This window comes from Macaca nemestrina, chromosome 15 (assembly GCF_043159975.1).
Source record: "Macaca nemestrina isolate mMacNem1 chromosome 15, mMacNem.hap1, whole genome shotgun sequence".
NCBI classification, from domain to species: Eukaryota; Metazoa; Chordata; class Mammalia; order Primates; family Cercopithecidae; genus Macaca; species Macaca nemestrina.
In genome coordinates, this window is record NC_092139.1 from 84,187,011 (window position 1) to 84,211,141 (window position 24,131).

General features: G+C 49.6%; 1 protein-coding gene across 1 annotated transcript in view; it reads left to right on the forward strand.

The window, feature by feature from the left end:
- Positions 1-527: 527 nt before the first annotated feature.
- Positions 528-24,131, forward strand: part of LOC105480764 (interleukin 17 receptor A) — a 31,079-nt gene continuing 7,475 nt past the window's right edge. The window contains exons 1-12 of the mRNA XM_011739945.3: positions 528-783; positions 13,243-13,267; positions 13,981-14,127; positions 14,964-15,076; positions 16,534-16,660; positions 18,201-18,248; positions 18,343-18,506; positions 19,679-19,762; positions 20,651-20,735; positions 21,488-21,499; positions 21,738-21,839; positions 23,622-23,663. Of these exons, the coding sequence (XP_011738247.2) occupies positions 646-783; positions 13,243-13,267; positions 13,981-14,127; positions 14,964-15,076; positions 16,534-16,660; positions 18,201-18,248; positions 18,343-18,506; positions 19,679-19,762; positions 20,651-20,735; positions 21,488-21,499; positions 21,738-21,839; positions 23,622-23,663 (1,087 nt within the window). The 5' untranslated portion in view covers positions 528-645. The remainder of the gene's footprint in view (positions 784-13,242; positions 13,268-13,980; positions 14,128-14,963; positions 15,077-16,533; positions 16,661-18,200; positions 18,249-18,342; positions 18,507-19,678; positions 19,763-20,650; positions 20,736-21,487; positions 21,500-21,737; positions 21,840-23,621; positions 23,664-24,131) is intronic.

Sequence of the window (24,131 nt, forward strand, 5' to 3'; positions counted from 1 at the left end):
TGCAGTGAGCTGTGGTTGCACCACTGCACTCCAGCCTGGGAGACAAAGGGAGGCCCTGTCTAAAAATAAAATAAAATATAAAAATAAAAGGGACAGAGACTAAGAAAACGGACTTCCTGGAATCCCAAGTTGGGATTTGACGTCCAATGACCCAGGAGAGAAACAAGAAGTCTGAACGGGACCAAGAATCGAGTGAGTGAGGGCGGAGGATTAAAATCGACAGTTGCTGCTGCACGGCCAGGGTGGAGGGTGCGTGTAGGGGCAGAAGAGGCTCCAGCTGGAGTTAACGCTAGCCCGACGCGGGTGCAACTAGGGGCGCGACGGGCCAGGCCCAGGAGCAGCGGGAGGAGCGCACCTGGGGCGGCGGGCGGAGGAGGGCAGGGGACGGACGCCGGGAGGACGGAGCAGAGGCCGGAGAAGAGAGGCGCAGGGAGGAACGTGGGGAGGGCCCCGTCTCACCCTAAACCCCTCCCCGTCCCAGCCTAAACTCCTCCCCTCGGCCCGGCCCGCCCCTGGGCCCGGGCTGGAAGCCGGAAGCGAGCTGAGTGGAGCCGACTTGAACTCCACCACGGAAAGGAAAGCCCCCGAACGTTGGCTCGCTGCGTCCCCATCCGGGGCCGAGCCCTCCGCGACGCCACCGGGGCCATGGGGGCCGCACGCAGCCCGCCGCGCGCTGTCCCGGGGCCCCCGCTGGGACTGCTCCTGCTGCTCCTGGGCGTGCTGGCCCCGGGTGGCGCCTCCCTGCGACTGCTGGACCACCCGGCGCTGGTCTGCTCCCAGCCGGTGAGACTCGACGGGGGGAGCGGCCGCCGCCAGGATGCTGCGGGCGCCGGGCAAGATCGCGGAGGGCTGGACGGCCGCACGGCCGGGACTATGCGTCCGGGCTAGGGAGGCAGGAAGTCCGCGCCGCAGGCTCGGAGGGGCTAAGAAACTCGGGTACAGATATCGCGGCGCCTGAGGAGGACCCTCGGTGTGGAATGGGGGTAGAGGGGGGTGGCACATCGCGCGGCGCGTGTGGCACAACCTGGCCCGCCATCGTGGCTGGAGACGGGAGTGACACTTTCGCCCGGGCCGCGGAGTTCGGGGAAGGAGGCCGCGGCGCGGGGCCAGGCCGGAGAGGCGGGCAGGGCTGGTAGAAAGGGACTGTGGGGAAGGGGCCCGGGGAGGAGCCAGGACGGGTCGGGACCCAGCTCCACGCCGTGCGTCCCCACGTCCCCCGGCGGGGCACGGTCGGCCCTCGGGAGGCCCATGGCGCTCTCGGGAGCTTCCCTCAAGCCGTGCCCTTCATGCCGCCGACTGAGCCGGGCGAGCCCACGTCGTGCGTGCGGAAGGTGGAAGCCCTCGCCCGCGCCCCGCAGAGGGACCCTGCTGTCGTAGAGCTATGGCCTGCGGGGGCCGGAGCGCTGAGACGCGGCACCAGGTTTCGGGGAGAGCTCTGCCGAGGGCGGCTGAGGGCCACCTCCCCAGAGGCGCGAAGCCCGGAGGAGGAGCAGATGGTTCTTAAGACGGCGCTCTTCCCGCCTCTCCCACCCCCTACTACCACCACCTGGGTCTGGGAACCCGGTGAGCGCGCAGTGGGAGGATCAAACGTTTATAGCTGTCAAGTCGTAGCCCCACTGCGCCCCCAGGAAGTGACCCACCCGCCTGCCAGGTAGTGGCCTTTCTGTGAGCCAGGACCATCTAAAGGGAAAAAAAAGAAAAAACAGCAAAACGCTGTGCCCCTCCACAATATACTCTCCTCTTCCCCGCATCCCCAAGCGGATCTTTCCTCCCCTCCACCGCCACCGCTGACCCCAAGGAATAATGCTCAGTATCTGAGTCAGAGGATGTAAAACAAAGGGATATTTCTCCTTATCTAATTTTGTGGAGGATTTACCAAAAGAGGGTGGAGGGTGAGTGACTATTTCACAGGAAAAAAAAAAAAAAAGATGTTTTTAATGTGAATGATGTTGAGAAATGTCCTGTGACTTCCACTACTGGGCGAAGCAGGTCCCTCTGCCCTGCTGGTCCCTCCTGCAGGCTGTGTATGAAGCGTTCTGATACGGAGGGTTGGTGCGCCTGGGTTGACAGCCATTCTTCAGGTGCCCGCAGAGTACAGGGCGCCATACTGGGAGCTGGAACTATAAATAAATACTCTGGAGACCCTAATATCCAGGGACCTAACCCATCTCGGGGAGGAACGAGGCTTGAAGTTAGGGAACTGTCTAGCAAAGCTACTTGCACAACTGGTATGTGTACGGAATTCCAGGAAAAAGAAAAATTCCTTCCAGTTGGGGTGTCCGTCATGGAAAAGGCATTTGGGCATCCCTGTGGGGGTAGCAGGAGCATTCCAGGTGGTGGAAAGGGCCTGAGCCAAGGTCCTTAGGTGGGACAGGATACGGTGTGTGGCCGGAATGGAGGGTCTGTGTAATAGGACAGTGAGAAAAGATGCGAGAAGTGGGGATGGGACTCCCCTGTGTGTGGCGTGGGAGCTGAGCTCTGACCTTCACTGCACAGTGAAGCAACTGCAAGTCAGGAGCAGAAGCACAGCCTGGCTCCAGGGAGGGCTGGAGAGAGACGCTTGCTGTTCATATTTATCTGCAGTCTCTCATTCTCTTCCTTCCTCTCACTGTTCTGTATATACCTGTCTCACAGACAGCTCATCTCCAGAGAGAGACAGCTCTGGGCTCCACTGACTAGTTCTTTTAAAAAGAAAGAAAACACACCCTTCAAATTTCTCTCCCTCACTGGTGTTTTAGTGGATGCAATGAGGGAGGGAAGGCCACAGAGGTGGCCAGAGGACCTGGATTTGCAGACAGCGTCGCACTTACTGTCTCTGCAGTCTTGGGCTTTGAGGCTGCCTCGCCCTGGATTCCCTCATTTCCACAAAGGCAGGACTGGGTGAGCCTTCTCAAAGGAAGTCCATGCCACTTTCCAGAATGTAAGTGTCTGTCCAAAGCCAGTTCGATTTAACTCTCCATGACTATCCTCAGACAGGGAGGAGGCTTCTGCACACCTGTCCTGTTCCTAGCTCAGTGCTGGAGCACCGGATGCGGGGGCTTGATATGTATGTATTGACTGAACAAAAGAATGCATGAATGAAGGACAGAATGGTCAGCTCTGCTTGGAAAGTAGTGGCAAGCTGAGACCAACCATAGCGCTGGTTCCAGCTGCTTGGGGTTAGCACCTCAAAACCCGGATGACTGATTTCCCCACAGAAATCAATACATGAGAAACCATCAATAATTGCATTTCCCTGGGCATTTCCTTTTGGTTAGCCCTTCTCCCTGCCTAGGCGTCATGCAGGTTTCCCATGACCGCCGGCCTGGAGGCATGCCCATAGGAAAGACAGCAGCAACTTAAGAGTTGGTCAGGGCGAATGTTAACACATGATTTCATAGACAGGATGTGTATTTCATTACAGAGTCTTTTTTCCTGAGCGTTTGCGGTTTTGACTTGTGGTTGTAGAATAGCTGCTCAGTTTAACACTTTTACCTTCTGCTTGCCAGAAGCCACTTTCATCACGCCAGTCTTCCAGAGTCTAGAAAGTTGTGTTCTTTATGCCAGGCACTGTGCCGGTGGTTCACAAGTATCCCTTCATCCCATGTTCATGACAGCTTACAAGGTTGGCAGGATGAACCTGCTTTTGAGAGGCTGGGTTATTGGCCCAAGGTCGCACAGCTAATGAGTGCTAAGGTGAGATTGAGAGCAGGCTGTGCTTGTAAGTTCAAAGCCCACTTTCTCTATCAGGCACTCAGTAGTGTTCACTGAGGCACAGAATTGAATACAATCTTTCATTTCTTCCTCTTAACCTTCACCTTGGCCGGGCGCGGTGGCTCAAGCCTGTAATCCCAGCACTTTGGGAGGCCGGGGCGGGCAGATCACAAGGTCAGGAGATCGAGACCATCCTGGCTAACACCGTGAAACCCCGTCTCTACTAAAAAAATACCAAAAACTAGCCGGGCGTGGTGGCGGGCGCCTGTAGTCCCAGCTACTCAGGAGGCTGAGGCAGGAGAATGGCGTGAACCCGGGGGTCGGAGCTTGCAGTGAGCCGAGATCGTGCCACCGCACTCCAACCTGGGGCACAGAGCAAGACGCCGTCTCAAAAAAAAAAAAAAAAACCTTCACCTTGTGGGTAGAGCATAGTGGCCTATTGGAGGTGTCCCTTTATTTATTTATTTATTTATTTATTTATATTTTGAAACAGAGTTTCGCTCTGTCACCCAGACTGGAGTGCAGTGGTGCAATCTCAGTTCACTGCAACCTCCACCTCCCGAGTTCAAGCAATTCTTGTGCCTCAGCCTCCCGAGTCACTGGGATTACAGGCGCCCGCCACCACACCCAGCTAATTTTTGTTTTTTGAAACGGAAAGTCACTGTCACCCAGGCTAGAGTGCAGTGGCACCATCTCGGCTCACTGCAACATCCACCTCCCAGGTTTGAGCAATTCTTCTGCCTCAGCCTCCCAAGTAGCTGGGACTACGGGTGTGCACCATGATGCCCAGCTAATTTTTGTTATTTTTAGTAGAGATGGGGTTTCACCATGTTGGCCAGGCTGATCTGGAATTCCTGACCTCAAGTGATCCGCCCACTTCGGCCTCCCAAAGTGTTGGGATTACAGGCGTGAGCCACTGCACCCAGCCAATTATTTTATTTTATATATTTTTTTGAGAAAAGCTCTCACTCTGTCACCCAGATTGGAGTGCCGTGGTGCGATCTCAGCTCACTGCAATCTCCACTTCCCAGGCTCAAGCGATTCTCCTGCCTCAGCCTCCCAAGTAGCTGGGATTACAGGTGTGTGCCACCACGCCCAGTTAATTTTTGTACTTTTAGTAGAGTTGGGGTTTCACAGTGTTGGCCAGGCTGGTCTCAAATTCCTGACCTCAAATGAGCCACCCGCCTTGGCCTCCCAAAGTGCTGGGATTACAAGCGTGAGCCAATGCACTTGGCCAATTTTTAAATTTTTTTTAGTAGAGACAGGGTTTCACTATGTTGACCAGAGTGGCCTCGAACTCCTCATCTGCCCACCTCGGCCTCCCAAAATGTTGGGATTACAGGTGTGAGCAACCGCACCTGGCCCTTTTTGTTATTTAGAGAGAGAAGACAGCAGTAATTAAGATCATGTATTCTGGAGCAAAACTTTGTCATGCGAGTGCCACCTCTGTGGGACCTTGGGCCACTTACCCAACCTCCCTGGGTCTTAGTTTTTTCATCAGTACAATTGGGATAAGGGTGCTTAGCTCACAGGATTGTTGTCAAGATCAAATGAGATATATGTACAAAGTGTTTAGCATGATGCCTGGCACAAAAGAGGAGCTCAGTAAACATCAGCTGCTGTCACCTTCATTTTCATGACATCCCCCCTCTGATTTCTGCAAGAGGCCTCATGTAATGCCATTCACAAGCAGGTAGCTCATACATAATGTTCTGATTCTGCTATTTTTAAAGAATGGCAGTGGCCCCACACCTGTAATCCTAGCATTTTGGGAGGCTGAGGCAGGGGAATCACTTAAGCCCAGAAGTTCAAGACCAGTCTGGGCAACATGGCAAAACCCTGTCTCTACAAAAAACACAAAAATTAGCCAAGTGTGGCTCATGCCTCTAGTCCAAGCTACTGAGGAGACTAAAGTGGGAGGATCTCTTGAGCCCAAGAGGTCAACACTGCACTGAGCCCTGAGCATGCCACTGCACGACTGAGTGAGACCCTGTCTCAAAAAAAAAAAAAAAAAGAATAAGTGGTTTGACATTAGGGATGACTATTAGAGAGGAATTTGTTGGACAAGAGGAGATATGTCTTAGTAATATCCAAAGAAGATCCCAAACACTTTTTTTTTTGCTTTATTTAAAATGTTATGTAATTCTATATTTAATTTTTTTTTCTTAGAGACAGCGTCTTGCTTTGTCACCCAGGCTGGGGTACAGTGGTGCAGTCTCGGCTCACTGCAGTCTCCGCCTCCCAGGTTCTAGCAACTCTCCTGTCTCAGCCTCCCGAGTAGCTGGAACTACAGGTGCACGTAGCCATGCGTGGCTAAGTTTTTGTATTTTAGTAGAGATAGGGTTTCACCTTGTTGGCCAGGCCGGTCTCGAACTCCTGAGCTCAGGCAGTCCACCTGCCTCAGCCTCCCAAAGTGCTAGGATTACAGGCGTGAGCTGTGAAATTAAATTATAAGGAAAAAAAGTCTACTGTTTCTTCCACTAAACAAATTAATGTTTTTATTCATTTATCTTACTTTTCAATCCTTTCATTTGTTTGGCATTACTTCATAAATAAACTTCTATCTATGAAGTGATAGAAGTGAGCTGTGAAATTAAATTATAAGGAAAAAAAGTCTACTGTTTCTTCCACTAAACAAATTAATGTTTTTATTCATTTATCTTACTTTTCAATCCTTTCAATCCTTTCATTTGTTTGGCATTACTTCATAAATAAACTTCTATCTTTTCATTAATTTTTGTCAAATTATGTATGGTGATCCTCCTTTAAAAATGGTACTAAGATGCTTAAAACAAAAAACAGCAGATCCCTGCGCCACCCCTAAACCTGCTCCCCAAATATGATTCCTTTAGTTAATTCTTCTGACATATACCTCCATATTTCTAAACATGCTTATACTGTTAATTCATGATTTGTTAAATTTAGGTATTATCTATTGACTTCTAATAGATGAAAATTACATTATCTTTCTGCCACCAATTCTCCCTCTCTTTTATTATAGTTAAATCATGATTTTAGTTAAATTAATAGTCAGCATTTGTATTATTATAACAAGTAATCTTTGCTGAGGCAAGTAAGTGTACTTTGATTATATTTTTTTTCTGGTACAATTCCCCTCCCCTCCTGCCCCAGAGATAATAATTGCTTTAATTCTTCACTTGCGTAATTTTCCTGTAACTAGTCTTAATTTTGTTCTATCAGACTTGTCATATCATTTCCCCCTCCAAATCATCAGATATTCCATCAGTTCCATCCCCGCCTGTCCCTGGAGAACTTCCTCCTAGAGCACTCTGTTCTCCAGCCCCAACAAGGTCTGTGCTCTCTAGACCTATGGCACAACAGGTCTAGACCAGAGCAGACATCCTGTCATGGTCAAATCTCCCATGTCCTGGATCCTGTGTCTTCTTCCTCAGGGGTTACTCCTTCATTTTGCTGGAGAATAGCATCCTGTAATTTCCTAAGAATATGTATGAGGGATGGATTAGACATATATATCAGGAACATATATGTTAAGTCTTTTCATGTCAAAATATCTTTATTCTACCCTCATACCTTTTTCTGATAATTTGGCTGGGTATGAAAATTCTGTGTTAAAGATAATTTTCCCTCAGAATTTTGAAAGCATTGCTTTATTGCCTTCTAGCAAACAGTACAGATGCTAAGAAAGTCAATGTTACTATGTTTCTTATCTTTTTTATGACACTCTGGAAACCTTTAGGGTCTTCTTTTTATTCCTGATATTACAACAGTTTCAAGATTTGGGGCCTTGGTGTGGGTCTTTTTGTTGTTTTTGTACAGGCCATTTAGTTACCTTTTTAATTTGGCAGTGTGATACTGTGAAATTTGTATTTGGTCTTCAACCCCTTTTTCTGGCATAGTACTCCTAAAATCCTTAGAATCTCCAAAATTGTATCTTTTATATACTAATGACTCACTGGTGGCTGGCAGCCTCTAGGCAGCTTCAGGATGGGTGCTGGTCACAGGAAGGACCAAGGTAGGATTAGAGGGCTGGGACATTTAGCCCTGCCCCTTTACCCTTCACATCTGGGAAGGGGAGAGGGGACTGAAGGTCCCCTGAAGTTGCAATGGCCAGTGTTTTAATCAATCATGCTCACAGGAAGCCTCCATTAAAAACTCAAAAGAACGGGGTTCAGAGAGCTTCTAGGTAGTGGAACATGTGGAGGCTCCTGGAGGGTGGTACACCTGAGGAGGGCGTGGAAGCTTTGCACTCCTTCCCCTATACCTCATCCTATGCATTTTTTTTCTTCTGTATTATTTGTGATATCCTTAAAATAAACTGGTAAATGTGTTTCCCTGAGTTCTCTGAGCAGCTTTAGCAAATTAATTGAACTGAAAGAGAGGAGCATGAGAACCTCAAATTGAACCCAGTTGGTCTTAGAAGTTCTGGAGGCCCAGACTTAACCGCTTGCGTCTAGGGGGTGGGCAGTCTTGGGGACTGAGCACTCAACCTGTGGGATCTGATGCTGTCTCCAAATAGTGTCAGAATTAAATTGGAGGATACCCAGCTGGTGTCTGCTGCAGAATTGATTGCTCGCTTGGTGGTGGGAAGAAAACCACCCCCAATATGTAGCCACAGAAGTCTTCTGTGACTTCTGTTGATTGTTGTGGTGATGTGAGGGCAAAGGAAAAATACAGTTTGAGTTTTTCCACACTCAGGGAATATGTGTCCTTCACTTCCAGAATGTTTTCTTTCTTTCTTTCTTTCTTTCCTTTTTTAAAAAGTAATTTCTTCCTTCTCTTTTTTCGTTAATCTCCTTCTAGAAATCTAGTCAATCATATTTTGTTTCCTAAATTGAATCTCTAATAATCTTATATTTTTTTCCGCCGGGCGCAGTGGCTCACGCCTGTAATCCCAGGACTTTGGGTGTGCGAGGTGGGTGGATCACGAGATCAGGAGATCAAGACCATCCTGGCCAACATGGTGAAACCCCATCTCTACTAAAAATACAAAAATTAGCTGGGCGTGGCGGCACATGCCTGTAATCCCAGCTAATCAGGAGGCTGAGGCAGGAGAATAGCTTGAACCCGGGAGGCGGAGGTTGCAGTGAGCTGAGATCACACCACTGCACTCCAGCCTGGCGACAAAGCAATACTCTGTCTCAAAAAAAAAAAAAAAATCATGTTTTTTTTTCCTATTCTATTTGTACTTTCAGAGAAATGTCCTCAATTTCATAGACTAACCCTTCTATTGAATTTTTATTCAGTAGAACTTCTTCTATTGAGTTTCAGGGTTCAGTTTTCATTCTCTGCCTACTCATTTCTCCACGGTGTCCTGCCCTTGTTTCACAGATGCAGTGTTGTATCTCTTCGGGGCTAGAAGAATTTTACTTGTCTGTTTTAATCATGTTAACAGCATTGGTTTTTTGGGGTTTTTTGTGTTTTTTTTTTCTTCCAGGAGTATTTTTTAGTTGTTTTGATCTATTTTTCATACAGAAAACCTCTCTCAAATATCTGGTATTCCTTGGATGTCTGAGAGTATTTTAAGAATGAAGTCCTAAGAGCTGATTAAATGCTCTGTGTAGTTAAGGTTTATTGAACCTTGGACTTTACTGTGTAGGAGATCAGGCTAATGGTGAACCTGGCCTATTGGGTGACCTCCAAATGCTGAAATCTGGAAGTCTTTTCTTTGGGCCTGGTGGCCAGCATTTTGAGATCAGAGCAGGGAAAGAGAAGATAAGGTTCCCAACACTCCATGCGTAGACCTTCACTTAATTCTCCCCGCCCCTCAGCCCTGAGGGTTATAAGGTTCTGAGGGGCCCCTGGCCTCCTTATCAGTAACTCCCTTTTGCAGCGTTCAGACAGAAGTTCCTCCACTCGGCACTAGCCAGCTGCCTACTCTGCTGCCACTTGAACAGTTATTTATTCATTCATTCATTTGTTCATTTTTGAGGTTTTATAATTTTATTTGACAACAACATCGTTCTCATCCACAGTGACTGACTGTCAATTTCTGAAAGTGGTAATAGGTACACAGGTAACCAAAGTATACAGCTTGTTTGGTGAATCTTCACCCTCATGCTTTCTGAACAACTGCACATGGATACAGATAGAACGTTCCTTATTCCTTTGGCCCAGACAGCTTTGTTGAGCCTGGTGTTAGCATACCTGGAGTCCCCATCTCCTTCAAGGCAAAGTTCTGGGTCTCTTTGAGTGACAAAGGGGCACACTGCTTGACGTCCACTCCATGTGTGTGCTTGTGAAACCATTCATATTCTGGTGTCACCACCTCATTGGTGGCAGGTGACAGAATAGCCCTTTATTTATTTGTTTGTTTGTTTGTTTGTTTGTTTGTTTAGACAGATTCTCGCTTTGTCGCCCAGGATAGAGTACAGTGGCACAGCCTTGGCTCACGGAAGCTTCTGCCTCCCAGGTTCAAGCAGTTGTTCCACCTCAGCCTCGCAGATAGCTGGGACTACACGCACACGCCACCATACCCAGCTCATTTTTGTATTTTTAGTAGAGACAGGATTTCACCATCTCTTGGCCAGGCTGGTCTCGAACTCCTGATGTCAGGTGATCCACCTACCTCAGCCTCCCAGAAGTGCTGGGATTACAGACATGAGCCACTGTGCCCGGCCAGCAGCCTTCTTTACAGGAGCTATGTTGCTGGGGCCAAGTTGGAAAGGACTTTTAAAATTTTGTTCACATCTCTTGTCCACTGAGTTTGGCTCTTTGGTCTTTGAGAATTTACAAAAAAAAAAATTCTTTCCTATAATTGTTATATTGTTTGGAGAGAGGGAGAAAATATGTGTGTATGGTCAATGCCTATTACCTCTAACAGAATTTTTGTTCTATGTTTCACTTATATGTATATTTTTCAGTTTTGATTAAATCTTTTTTCCCCTTATCTTCCCTCATGCCATCTCCTCTGCTTCTGTCCCCTTTGCCCCCAGCAAACTGTGTTAACACCTGATACATACCTGTTCACATGTTTCTATTCTTATTCAGTTAAGTTATACTCATATATATATTCCGGGAGATCTTTTTCATGACTTGTTTCCATAGAAATTGGGATCATACTATAAAAAGTTATTTGCAACTTATTTTCCTCACTCATCAACACATTCCAGCCATCTGCAGGCCAACAGATGTCTATGCAACTAATTCTCATTCTCTTTAATATTTGCATAATATTCCATTGTAGATAGCAATCTATTCAACCATTTCCAGTTTGATAGACATTTAGATTTAAACTAGATCTCACCTTAATTCAGCCATTCTCTATTGATGAGCATTCAGTACCACAGAAAAAGAGGGGAAGCTATCCAGTTTTTTTAAAAGCTAGTATAAGCTTAATTCTAAAACTTGACAAATCTTATACAAAAAGAAAAAGTATGGACCCGTCTCATGTATGAACATAAATCCATGCAATGCTAAATAAAATATTTGCAAATGTAATCTAGCAGAATATCAAAAGAACAATGCGCCAAACCTAGTAATCAGTGCTGGAGAGGTATATGATAAGGTTCAGAGCTGTTTTGAATGAAAACTATAAACCTAATAGTAACCGAAGTAAAAGACTTATATGCAACCACAAGTATCAGAAACCAAGACCAAAAACAGTATTCCATAGGGCATACCCACTATTTCACTGCAGCTCAGGAATGAGAGGAGGACACCTGCCTGCACCACCGGGAATCAACCAACTGTGTTGTCAGACCCTTCCACCTTCCTCTTGGTCTTCATGAAGACAAGAGCTTTTCATCATGGGCACATCCTGCAATGTTTTTGAGTAGCTCCCAGTGGCTAGTAGGAAGTTACTCCAAACGATCTATCTGTTTGCCTTCTCTAGAAGAGCTCCCCATCTCAAGGTGAAAGAACCACTTTTTTATCCTCCACATCATAGGAATTTTAAGGGAGAGGAGAAATGAGAGGACTCAGGGGAGTTAATCTTCTCGCCATTTAGGAAAGAGTGACATTTATTAGTGTGAGCCTAGGCAGCCAGATGGATTTTGTTGGGAACATGTGCGGAGCCCCCTAGTGGGGTGGTGGTACTTGCCCGGGACCTGTAGGGGAGAATTCAGGAGCTGAACAGGGCCAGGAGCGCTTATGAACTGGGCTCCCAGAGAGGGAGGATCCAGGTGAAGTAGCTCGCTCAGAGTCAATCCTGGGTGCATGCAGATGTCATCCTGTGTGTGACCACTCTAAGTGAACCCTGGTGGCATGGGGTCTTCTCCTGTGTGTAGCCCTACCTCTCTGCTCCCTCTCAAGAGAGAGGAGAGTATCAGCGCCAGCACCCTACTCACACCAGTCACTTTGTTGACCTTGAGATTGTGTTTCTGGTCTGCCTCAGCATCTGACTTTCCACTGCGGGATGCGTTTGGTCTATTTTGCTGGTTAGAGAACTGGAGACACCTGAGCCTGAGCTCCTTCTCGGGCCTCCCCTTGCTGCACCACCAAGTCTGAAGGAGTGGGGGCCTCTGCTCATCATAATAGTAGCTTCCATTTATTAAGCTCTTGCTCTATGCCAGGCTCCAGAGAAGGGGGCCATGAGTTACAGAGCACCCCTTAGGAACCAGACACAGGGCACAGTTTGCCTCATTTCACAGGCAGTGAGGTGGTTCTGGGCATAGTGATTCTCCCAGTGCTTCTAGGGATCTGCCTGTCTAGCAGTGCCGCAGCACTGAGATTCATTCGGTTGTGTAGTCCGTGACTACATTCCCACTGTTTGAAAAGTTTTATAATGCAGACATACTAGAAGGGAAAAGTGAGCGGCTCTCTACAGGCACACCGTCAGCACCAACCCACCCTCACCCCAAAGTTCTGCATTTCTCTTTCTATCACTTAATGCTCATCAGTGCTGTAGAATTGGTACTATGATTATTCTGGTTTTATAGTTGGATAAATTAAAGCTTGGGGAGGGGACTCAACCCCAGGTTCCAGGTGTGTATCTGTGTGTATGTGTGTTTTCCAAAGTAGGTCAGCCGGCAACACATAAGCCTAATGGTTACATTTCCCTACTAGGGCTTCTAAATTTGGCCATCAGGATCTCCTCAGGGTTGGAAAGTTAACACATCCTGCCCAGGAGGGAGGCAATATAATGTAATATGGGTGCCTCAGCTTCCTCATCTGCAGAATGGGCTGAGGATAATCCCTCATCATAACCACCTGGAACAGGGCCTGGCACACTTTCCCTAGAGACTTGTAGGGACTTAGTGAATGTTCCCCAACAGATCTGTCACAGAAACTGTAAATATTGCCCCTCACCCCTTTCGCACCTCTTGCAGCGGTGTTATCCAGGAAGGTTGGAAACCTCGGGAGACCAAGGGTCCCTTTTCCCAGGGCCCTCCAAGAGAACCCTCTCAGTGTCTTTTAAAGCTGTCAGGGCCCCAGCTCATAGCAGTTCCTCATAAAACACCGTTCCCTTTGCCGTCCGCCGGACTCACTTCTCATCCTATTCCCCAAAAAGTGAGAAGGGCGAGCTGTGTAAACGGCATTCCTGAGAATGAGCCAGCGGAGAGCATCTGGCCCTGGCGGGTGAATTCAAGCCCTTTCCCAACTGTAATAACCACCCTCTTTTTTCCACAGGGGCTAAACTGCACAGTCAAGAACAGTAAGTCATCTCTTTCTGATCTTCTTCTTGTTGCCTTGTTAATCAAGTGAGAGCCTGGTGCCAGCTTCTGACAGAAGCCCTGCCATGCCACTCCAGGTTCAGGCTGTGAGCTCCAGCCATCCGCAGGAGGGTTCCCGGAGAACTGTGGATGCGTGCACCTGCGCTTCCTGTCGAGAACATTCATTATGCAAAAGTCAGGAAAGGGGAAACAGAACTGTCATTTGGATTGTGAAAGTATTCTCTGGGGTGCTGTCCTACTGTGTCTATAATATGATTTGATTTGCCACAGCTTGTCACTGTAAAGTGAGAGACATCTGTGGTGTTGATTTTGTTGTATTTTAATTCAAAGAGGAGGCACATATTCAAGTGCCTAAGCCAATTAGAGACCCCTGACATATAAAAATAAAGCCACTCTTACTACAACTGCATCCCTCCTGTGCCCTTATTCCCAATCACAGCTTCATCTCAGAATCAACTCATGTACTTTGTCTTCTCTCCTAAAATTCCCTTTAGACTTGAGAGGTTTGCAGTGACCCCAGTGAACGTTAGAAAAGAGGGAGCAGGGCAGTGAAGCTGAGGACACGGCCAAGGGCCACAGGCTGGAAGGTCGCAGGCCCCTGAGCTGTTTGCTGTCTAGCTCTCTGTACCTGCTCCTGGGCCATCTCAGGGTCTTGGCTGTAAGTCTCTGAGTGCTGCTTTTCCCTGGCTGCCAGGTACCTGCTTAGATGACAGCTGGATTCACCCTCGAAACCTGACCCCCTCCTCCCCAAAGGACCTGCAGATCCAGCTGCGCTTTGCCCACACCCAGCAAGGCGACCTGTTCCCCGTGGCTCACATCGAATGGACACTGCAGACAGACGGTGAGTGGGCCTGCCAGCAGGGCCTTGGGGGATTCTCCCCACGTCCAAGTGGCTCTCCCAGTCAGGCTCAGGATTGGGCTCTCAGTTCTGTGCTCAGACATGAGGGTTCAAATTTAGTGCTATAAGGATCCATTATTTCATGCAGTTCATACTTGTTCAGCATTTTAGATATTAACCCACAGTGATACCTTCTCATCACACCATTCTTCATGAAAGGGCTTCCTTCAGCCTAACATTTTTAGCACCCTGAGGAAAAAAAAAAAGCAAGCAGTTGATTTTGTGACTACGGTACCAAAAATGAAGTGGAAAATGGCAACACGTTTGTCAGCCTGTTCCCTGAATTTAGGGGCCAGCACTTCTAAAACATCCCCCGAGCCTATTCAGGAATAGAGAGTTTATGTTATAGAATTGGGACGATTGGGGCTTACGAGCACTAGCCCCAGATTTGCCAACGGGGCGTGGGGGAAGTTGTTTTTGGAAGTCCCCGCCCTCAGTGCTCCTGCTGACTGCCACAACCTCGTGAGGATGGTGGGGATGGCTGTGTTTGACTCCCATGCCAGATTGTCAAAGCCCTCACCACAAATTTGTAAAGCCTTTACTTCTAGCCCGGTGTAAAGTGTCATTTTTCCTTGCCTAGCTGGGAAATAACTGTCTGCAAGACAGTGGGCTGGGGCCAGAGAGCGAACTGAGAGGAACAGGATGTGGAGAGTTGGGTAAGACAGGGCAGATTTCCTTTTAGGAGTGAACAACCACAACAGATAGGGAAGTGACACACCCAGCACTTGTCTTGGCTGATCTGTATCTGTTTGTCTCCTCTTCTCCCTCTTGTCCTTCAGCCAGCATCCTATACCTCGAGGGTGCAGAGTTATCTGTCCTGCAGCTGAACACCAATGAACGTTTGTGCGTCAAGTTTGAGTTTCTGTCCAAACTGAGGCATCACCACAAGCGGGTAAGAATACAGCTCCTGAGTGGATTGTGTGCCACTGATGACACCAGTACAGACTTGTTGTCCCCAAATTCAGACCCTGATTTAGAGTGGGGAAGACTGAGAGGTGCTGAGAGAGTCTGTGAAATTCAAAATGGCAGCCTGAGATGGGCAGAGTCAAAAGAGAAGTGATGTGGCCCCCGTGAGCAATAGTGAGGGACAGAGCATATTTCTGAAAGCTTCCCTCACATACTCACCCCGACTTTTTCTTCCCACTTTACCTAGCTATTCATTCTGAAAGGAAGTTGAATTGGAAGACAACTTCCACAGCCCTACCTCCTGCCATCTTTGTGTAACTTTGTGTAACATCTTTTATGTGTAAATTGGATTAAGCTGGGGCCTACCTTCAGGAAGGAAAAACTGCCCAAAGAACTGCCATAGGTGGGCAAATGAGCACTGCAACAGTTTAGTCTCATTTTGCTGCTCACAGCTAAATGGTGAAATGTTGATTCTTGTTTGTTTGTTTAAAGCAGTGGATCTCAAAGTGTGGTCCCTAGGTCAGCAGCCTCAGCCTCACCTGGGAACTTGGTAGAGATGTGCGGCCCCACCCCAGACTTCCCAGGCCAGAAACTCGTAGGGTGGGGTCCAGCAACTGGTGCTTAACCCTCAAGTAATTATGATACAAGCCTTAGTTTGAAGACTACTGGTTTAAATCTGCAAATGGCCCCTTGAAAATAAGTTAGATCTCCCACAGACTCAAGCAGTAAAGACAGAACCCCTCTCCGATGTTAAATTAGGACCCCCAAACTTGACTGCTATGTGGATGGTGAGAACCAGGTTTCTCCATCCACTTAGAAGCAAAGGACCCCTGGCCCCTCCACCAGGGTAACTAGAATGGGGGACGGAGTCAATATCTATAATCTCTACCACCCAGAAAATAACTTAGCACAAATTCAAATATCGTTGCAACTAAGGTGCCTGCTGGCCCAGGGTGAGTGGGGGTCTCTAGCTTGTCCTCTGCAGCTTTTTACACCAGAATGGTCTCAAGAGATCCCTGACTTTCCCATTTAAGGAGGAAGAATCATTTGACAAATAGTTTTTGCCTGCCCTGTGTGTGCCAGATCTCCATAGCACCAAGTCCTCTGGCTCAGCCCTGTCATACCTATTGTTCTAGAATTTGAGAGGGCAGGTGGGAGGGGCAGGACAACTTCGACTTTCCCCAAATTCTCTTGCCTTATTCACTATCTACTGATGAGGCCAGATCCAGGTTTAAAAAAAAAAAAAAAAAATAGGCAGAAAGGACCAGAGAAAACAAAAGCCAAAGATACTGAGTTCCCTGACCTCGGATTTTCTTGTGGTTTTTGCTTATTCTTATTTTTGGCTGAATGTTTGGGAGTGGGTGGGAACGGGGGTCTTTGGGCATAGATGGGTGACAGGGGTGTGTGTAATCCATCCACCTTTCCTTCCTCCCTTCTCTTCAGTGGCGTTTTACCTTCAGCCACTTTGTGGTTGACCCTGACCAGGAATATGAGGTGACCGTTCACAACCTGCCCAAGCCCATCCCTGACGGGGACCCAAACCACCAGTCCAAGAATTTCCTCGTGCCTGGTAAGAGCATCCTCCCAAGACATTCCCTCCCCAATGACCTCTGTGAGAATGAGGCACCAGGTGGCACAGACGCCAGCCCCCCTGCTCAGCAAGACAGTGGCTGGCATTGCCAGCACCTGGAACCCACAGAACAAACAGAGGCCAGGACTGGGAGTTCTTTGGTGTGTGTTGCAGCCTCCGTTCCCTGAGGCAGAGCCCATTCTCTGTTGGCACAACAGTGCATGTTGACCCAAGATCCTAGGAGTTTTATGGGAACCAGAGTACCTCCCTCTATCTAGAGAAGCACCCATCCTGCCCAGAAAATACCATAAAGGCAAGCCGCAAGCCACAAGCCACTCGTGGAGAAGTTGCAGCCTCTACCTCCAGCCTGGTCCCAGCCTCTGTGACTTGCTCTTCTCCTTCCACCTCGCATTCCGCCTGCATCATCCAACACTCGTCCCATGCATGGCGCTCTCCTCCCCGTGCCTATCCACCCTGCCTGTGATTACTGCCAGGCTTTTCTTCTCAGGCATCCTTTGATGTATGTGTGCCTTCTGCTTCTCTGTCCTCCCCAGAAGCTCAGCTATTACCTCCATTTCTCTCCTTTTGTTTTTAATAGAGATAGGGTCTCACTTTGTCACCCAGGCTATAGTGCAATTTTGCTATCCTAGCTCACCGCAGCCTCGAACTCCTAGGCTCAAGCAATTCTCCTGCCTCAGTCTCCCTACAATTCTCACTGTCCATAGCCAGCTATGTCAGGAAGCCACTTGAGAACAAAGCCTGGGTCTTCTGCCCATTTGTACGATCTCCAGAGCCTCATGAATTGCCTTGCATATAGTAGGTGGTCAGGAAATGCTTGTTAAGGACGGTGTTGACCTTCTTCATCCTGGGAACACCCTGCACACACGCGTGCACACACACTCTCTGCTTACCCTGCTTTATGTCACCGCACGTGGCTCATCACTCCCTGACTGGTACTGCATGCTGTGCATTGGCTTCTATTGGTCTCTTCTACTGGGTTGCAGTCTCCAGGGAGCAGGGCTTTGTCTTGTTTACCACTGTACCGCCAGTGCCAAGAACAGGGCCTGGTGCATAGTTGGTGCTCAATAAGTATTTGTTGAAGAAGTGAATCTCCTGAGTTCTCACTTCTGTTCCTAAAGTTGACTGACTCAGTCCCTGTCCCTCCATGGTGATTCGCACCTGTCACATGTCTTCTCAGCCTGTGCAAAGACAGGTGCAGTGGGGACAAGAAGCTGTGGGTGGGCAGAGAAGGAACTGGAGGGGACCAAGATTGCTTGGTCACCCACAGCAAGCTCAGGAGGAATGCCCTTGAATCGGGAGGGTTCCCTGAGAGAGGAGGATCAGACAAGCAGGCTAGCACTCACACCAAGGTGGGTCCAGCCCTGGATCTCACTCTGAAGGGGCCACCTGTGGACAGGCTCCCAGTGGGGAAAAGATACAAAAGTGTACTTATTAAGTGTTGTTCCTGGTGTCAGGAGCCTGAAAGAACAGATTTCCTAAGGCAGAGGCTTAATGAGTTTCCTTTTTTCTGGGCCGACAGACTGCGAGCACACCAGAATGAAGGTAACCACGCCATGCATGAGCTCAGGTAACGGGCTGGCCCGGGAGAGCTTTCCTTGGATGCACACACATGCACATGTGTGTGCCCCTCCTCACTCCCAGCCTGCGTGTGACCTTGGCAGGCAGCCTGTGGGACCCCAACATCACTGTGGAGACCCTGGAGGCCCAGCAGCTGCGTGTGGGCTTCACCCTGTGGAATGAATCTACCCATTACCAGATCCTGCTGACCAGTTTTCCGCACATGGAGAACCACAGCTGCTTTGAGCACATGCACCACGTACCTGCGGTAACTCTGCTATTTTCAACCCCTCTAGCATAGCTCGGGGCCACCCTTCCAAGCCCCGAGTCTCTTCTCTGCTGGTCTGACAGAACCGTGTTGCCAGACGCTCAGGACTCAGGGCTGTGCTTAGTCCGCAGTGATCATGGCGCCTTGCCCTTTTTCTTCCCCGGTGATCTTATGGTTGATAGAAAGGCAGTTGACTCTGTCCTGCCCATGACTCAGTCCTTTTTGTTCTTCCCTCCCCCACATGCTCCCTTGTCCTCTTTTTGTTTTGTTTTGTTGATTACAAAAAGGATTTCAGGATTTAAAAAAAAAAGAAATGTGGAAATAGAGACAAAGGGGAACTAAAGATAAGGAAATAAGTCCAGGCGCGGTGGCTCCCACCTGCAATCCCAGTACTTTGGGAGGCCAAGGCAGGAGAATGGCTTGAAGTTGGAGTTCGAGACTGCAGTAAGCCATGATGGCACCACTGCACCCAGTCTGGGGGACAGAGCGAGACCCTGTCTCTAAAAAAATAAAATGAAAATGAAAAAATAAATAAACTAAATTAATGACATAAAATAGGCCAGGCACAGTGGTTCATGCCTATAATCCCAGCACTTTGGGAGGCCAAGGCAGGTGGATCACTTGAGGTCAGGAGTTCAAGACCAGCCTGACCAATATGATGAAACCCCATCTCTACTAAAAGTTCAAAAATTAGCCAGGGGTGCTGGCACACGCCTGTAGTCCCAGCTACTTGGGAGACTGAGGTAGAAGAATCACTTGAACCTGGGAGGCAGAGGTTGTCGTGAGCTGAGATTGCACCACGGTACTCCAGCCTGGGCGACAGAGCAATACTCCATCTCTAAAAAAAAAAGAAAGACAAGGCAATGCGATGAAGCCAGCTCAGTGCAGGAAATGTGTGCTATGCGGTTCTGTACAACTGATGTCCATAAACACAGATTTGTTGCCCCCATTCCCAGCAGCCAAAGCAGAGAGAGACTTACCAGTTACTAAGTGTACTTACGAATTTACAACAAACCAGCTTCCATGCAAAAATGGAGTGTTTTCTGGAACAGAAACCTGAAAAGTATTTCTCCCCTGCACTACCTAAGGGGTGCCCTGGACAGCTTCCCCGTGGCAGTGGCACAGCGTGTTCTTACCCAACTAGCCTTACCCATCCTTGCCTCTCTCCGCAGCCCAGACCAGAGGACTTCCACCAGCGATCCAATGTCACACTCACTCTACACAACCTGAAAGGGTGCTGCCGCCACCGAGTGCAGGTGGGTGAGTGTGGTGTGGACAGGTGCAGGGAGCACAACAGGTGGTGAGTGTAGAGTGAACAGGAGTGAGGAGTGTGCACAGGTGGAGAGCGTGGTGTGGATGGGAGTGGGGAGCGTGCACAGGTGGAGACTGTGGTGTGGACGGGAGTGGGGAGCGTGCACAGGTGGAGACTGTGGTGTGGACGGGAGTGGGGAGCGTGCACAGGTGGAGACTGTGGTGTGGACGGGAGTGGGGAGCGTGCACAGGTGGAGACTGTGGTGTGGACGGGAGTGGGGAGCGTGCACAGGTGGAGAGTGTGGTGTGGACGGGAGTGGGGAGCGTGCACAGGTGGAGAGTGTGGTGTGGACGGGAGTGGGGAGCGTGCACAGGTGGAGAGTGTGGTGTGGACGGGAGTGGGGAGCGTGCACAGGTGGCGAGTGTGGTGTGGACGGGAGTGGGGAGCGTGCACAGGTGGAGAGTGTGGTGTGAATGGGAGTGGGGAGCGTGCACAGGTGGAGAGTGTGGTGTGGATGGGAGTGGGGAGCATGCACAGGTGGAGAGTGTCGACAGGAGTGGGGAGCGTGCACAGGTGGAGAGTGTGGTGTGGACGGGAGTGGGGAGCGTGCACAGCCGGCGTTCTTGCTGGTGGACAGGGGAAAGCTTGTGTTCTCTCTGGCACCAAGTCACTGCTACCAGTCAGGATTCCTTGCCTGATAAGACACTGCCCCTGCCTTTCTCCTGTCCGGTTCTCCCTCCCTCTGACTCGCCCTTGCTGGAGGGAGATGATGGCCACCTGGAGATCACGGAGTAGCCAGCCAGGATTCCCTCCTCTCACCTTGCCTCTGCTGGCTGGTAGGCATGGGCGTGCTACAATTCTGGAGCCCTTTTCCTGCCCTCTCTGCCCGCAGATCCAGCCCTTCTTCAGCAGCTGCCTCAATGACTGCCTCAGACACTCCGTGACTGTTTCCTGCCCAGAAATGCCAGACACTCCAGGTAGGGGACATGCAGCTGTCCCAGGCCATACTGGGAGTGCAAGTGGTTGAGGGTCCCCAGCCTGCGCTGCGTCCTCACCTGGTTCTGGGGAGTGGTTAGGGAGGAGAGTAACTTGGAGTCCTTCAGGCCTGAAGTGTGGAGTGGGGCTTTAGAGTGTCACTCCCTGGGGCTAGACTCCTGGCTGGCTGGCTTTCATTAGCTATGTAGCCTTAGGCAAAATACTTAATCTTTCTGATCCGCAACTTTCTGGACTGGAAAATGGGGTGGTTTTTACCCTAGAGCCCTAGTTCTGCGCCATGCACTGAGCGCGGTGCTCCAGCATGCTGTCCATTTTTTATTCTCACTCATTGTGAGTCATGATACCATGAAGTGGAGGATCCCCCACCCCAAACCCCAGGTTCATGGATGAGGAAATTGAGGCACAGAGTAACTTGTCCAAGATCACACACCAGGGACGCTGTTTTCAAAAGTCACATGCCCTAATGCGCAGGAGGCTGCGGCCACATGCTCACCAGAGGGCGCATACATGGAGCCAGGCTGGAAGGAGGACCCAGCCTCCCAAGGAGGAGGCAAGGTGTCTCCTTAGACCAACAACTCAAGTGTCTCTTGTAGATGGTTTCATTAAGTTTAACCTGGATCTAAAGCGCCTGATGCTGGGCCAACATCACTAAAGCCCTCAAGGGACGTCAGTTGTGTTTTTTGTGATGCCTGGGAAACGTTAAGAATTCCTTTTCTCTCTGTTCTCATTGCAGAACCAATTCCAGGTAAGCTTGGATCTCTCTCCGACAGCACTGCAGCCCTCGGGACATTCCCCAGGGGCCACTTAAGAAGTCCCTGCCTCAGCCAGGCAAACAAGGCTGAACTGAGGCCAGCCCAGAGGCGGGGGTGAGACCATGGTTTGTCGTGGTAGGGCCAAAGAGGACAGAGCCTGGGGCTGGGGAGAGGGGCTGGCAGGGCAGGGCAGGGCCCGTCACGTCACTCACGCTGTTCTGCTCACTGCAGACTATATGCCCCTGTGGTTGTACTGGTTCATCACGGGCATCTCCGTCCTGCTGGTGGGCTCCGCCATCCTGCTGATCGTCTGCATGACCTGGAGGCTAGCCGGTAAGGGCTGGGGCTCCGGCCGTCCTGGAGTCAGCACCTCAAATACCATCACCACCACTCACTACCAGGGCAAATCGCTTTATTCTCTGAGCCTCAGGTTCTTGCTTGAGAACCATGTCATAAAGCTGTTGTAAGGACTGAGTGAAATAAGACACAGGAATTCTTAGCACAGAACCTGGCATGTGCTATTTGCACAGTATCTGTTAGCCACAATTATATTTGTTGTTATTAAATGTAATATTATTAAAATCAACAGGTTGGAAAGAGCCAGAGTGAAGTTTCCCTGTGTCAGGAATGACCAACCAGGCAGGCGGAGCAGCCTGAACAACCCCATCCTGCAGCCACCAGACGTGGACATCTGGGGTCAGGGAGAATAGTGAGGGTCAGCATCGGGTGATAGAGAAGGCTCCGGCTGCCCTGAGCCATAGGGGTGGACCCCAGCCCCACCTCATTAGCCTTGTAGTCACAGGCCCGTTACTTAACACACCATGGATTCACTTTTCTATTCTGTAAAATATACTTATAATGCCTTCCTCTCAGGGCTGTGACGAAGGTTAAATGAGTAGCTGAGGAAGGCGCTTGCTGGTGGGGATTAGTACATACCAGTTCCTTCTCCCACCCGCAGCCCTCTGCTGGCCAAGTCCTAAGCCGGGAGAACGCAGGCCTCCCGGTTGGGGCCTCAGCCCTTCTCTGCCCCACCATGACCCTATAGGGGGCTGCTCCTTCCCTCGTCTGGGAAGCTGTTTCCACCCTCTCCTAGGCTCGTGAGGATTAGGTGTTAATCATCATTATTGTGTGGTGGAAAGATAACCAGCCAGGCATGGGAGGACCTATGGGAGGTTCCAGTAACATTCAGTAGCATCTCGGCCAATGCTCCATAGGCTGTGCAGCTCTCGAAAGGTTTGGGGCGGGGCGGCGGCGGTGCTTTGGGTTTCCTTTCTGCTGTTGCACTTCTGTTTCCTGAAGTGCCCCGCACCACCATGGGGTGAAGGCAAGGAGGAGCCTTGCTGGTTATTTGGCGGTCTTGACAGTTCTGGGGAAGAGCTGAAAGGGTTAGGATTGAGATTAAGGTTCTAAGTCATTTGCTGAGTCATCTGTGGATCGCAGTCATCCCAGCTGTCACTAAGGAGTTAACTCCTGCAGAGCAGTTTTTTCATCACATCTCCCAGGGGAACAGTTGCTTAAGTATGTGGGTTCCCCTTCCTCACCTCAAAAATACCAGGAGGAAATGCTGCAAGCAGCCTGGTGGGGCTGCTTCTGGAAGGAAGTGTGGTAAGATGCATGCCTTCTGCACAGACACCTTTGGGGAAGAGGTTTCCCTCAGGTGGAGTCAGTTCCGGGTGGCCAAATTTCAGGGAGACGCAGCAGACCAGGACCGCAATGAGGAACCAGGGTGGACCTCCCATCCCCCGGCACTGGGGGTCCCAGCTGGATCAGTGCTACAAAATAATAACCGTGGCCCCAGTTGATTATGTACAACATTCCAGGCACTTCACATACTCACACTCATTTAATAGCCATTAAACGAGAGCAAATATAGACCCGTTTCACAGAGGAAGAAGCTGCATTTCGGAGGCACTAGTAACTGCTCCGGGTCATGGTGCTCGTCGTGGCAGACCCGGGATTCATGCCTGTGCGATCACCTAGCACGGCCTCCCTGCTCAGTCTCAGGGCTGCCCCCTTACCCTTCACCCTTTGTCAGGGATGGGGCGGACACCCTGTGAGCTGGTTTCTAGTTCTCTTCCCAAAGAACCACTCCAGTGTATTTCTTTTCCTTTCCAGGGCCTGGAAATGAAAAATGCAGTAATGACACCAAATACACCGGTCAGTATTTCCTGGTTTGACTGTTTGCTTATTTTTGAAGCAGTGGAGGGTTCTCCTGGGATAAGTGTGTGGGTTGCCTCCTGTGGTCTAACTCCTGAGTCCCTTCAGGAGACCCCACCTTAGGAACCCCCTTCCAGTACCCCATTCACAAGGGCCCCCAATAACAAGGGCTGGGTGCCATTGTTTTGAATCACTCAGACAAGGAAAGAAAGGTAAGTGCATCGTATTTTGTGAAAAGAGATCCTCTCTGGAGCAGACCGGCAGAGCTTGGTGCCTCTTTTTCTTTTCTTAAGTATAGGCTAAAGACCAGAAAGGAAAGTGAGAGATTCTTTTTCCCACAAGGCAGCAGACTGATTTTTTTCAGGCAGCCAAAGGTGGAATAGTAACATCTGGGTTTTTCCAACAGGCCTCAGTTGGGTTTCTCAGCCTAGGGAGGTGGCCAAGCTCTGTGTCCTGGTCCAGGCCCCT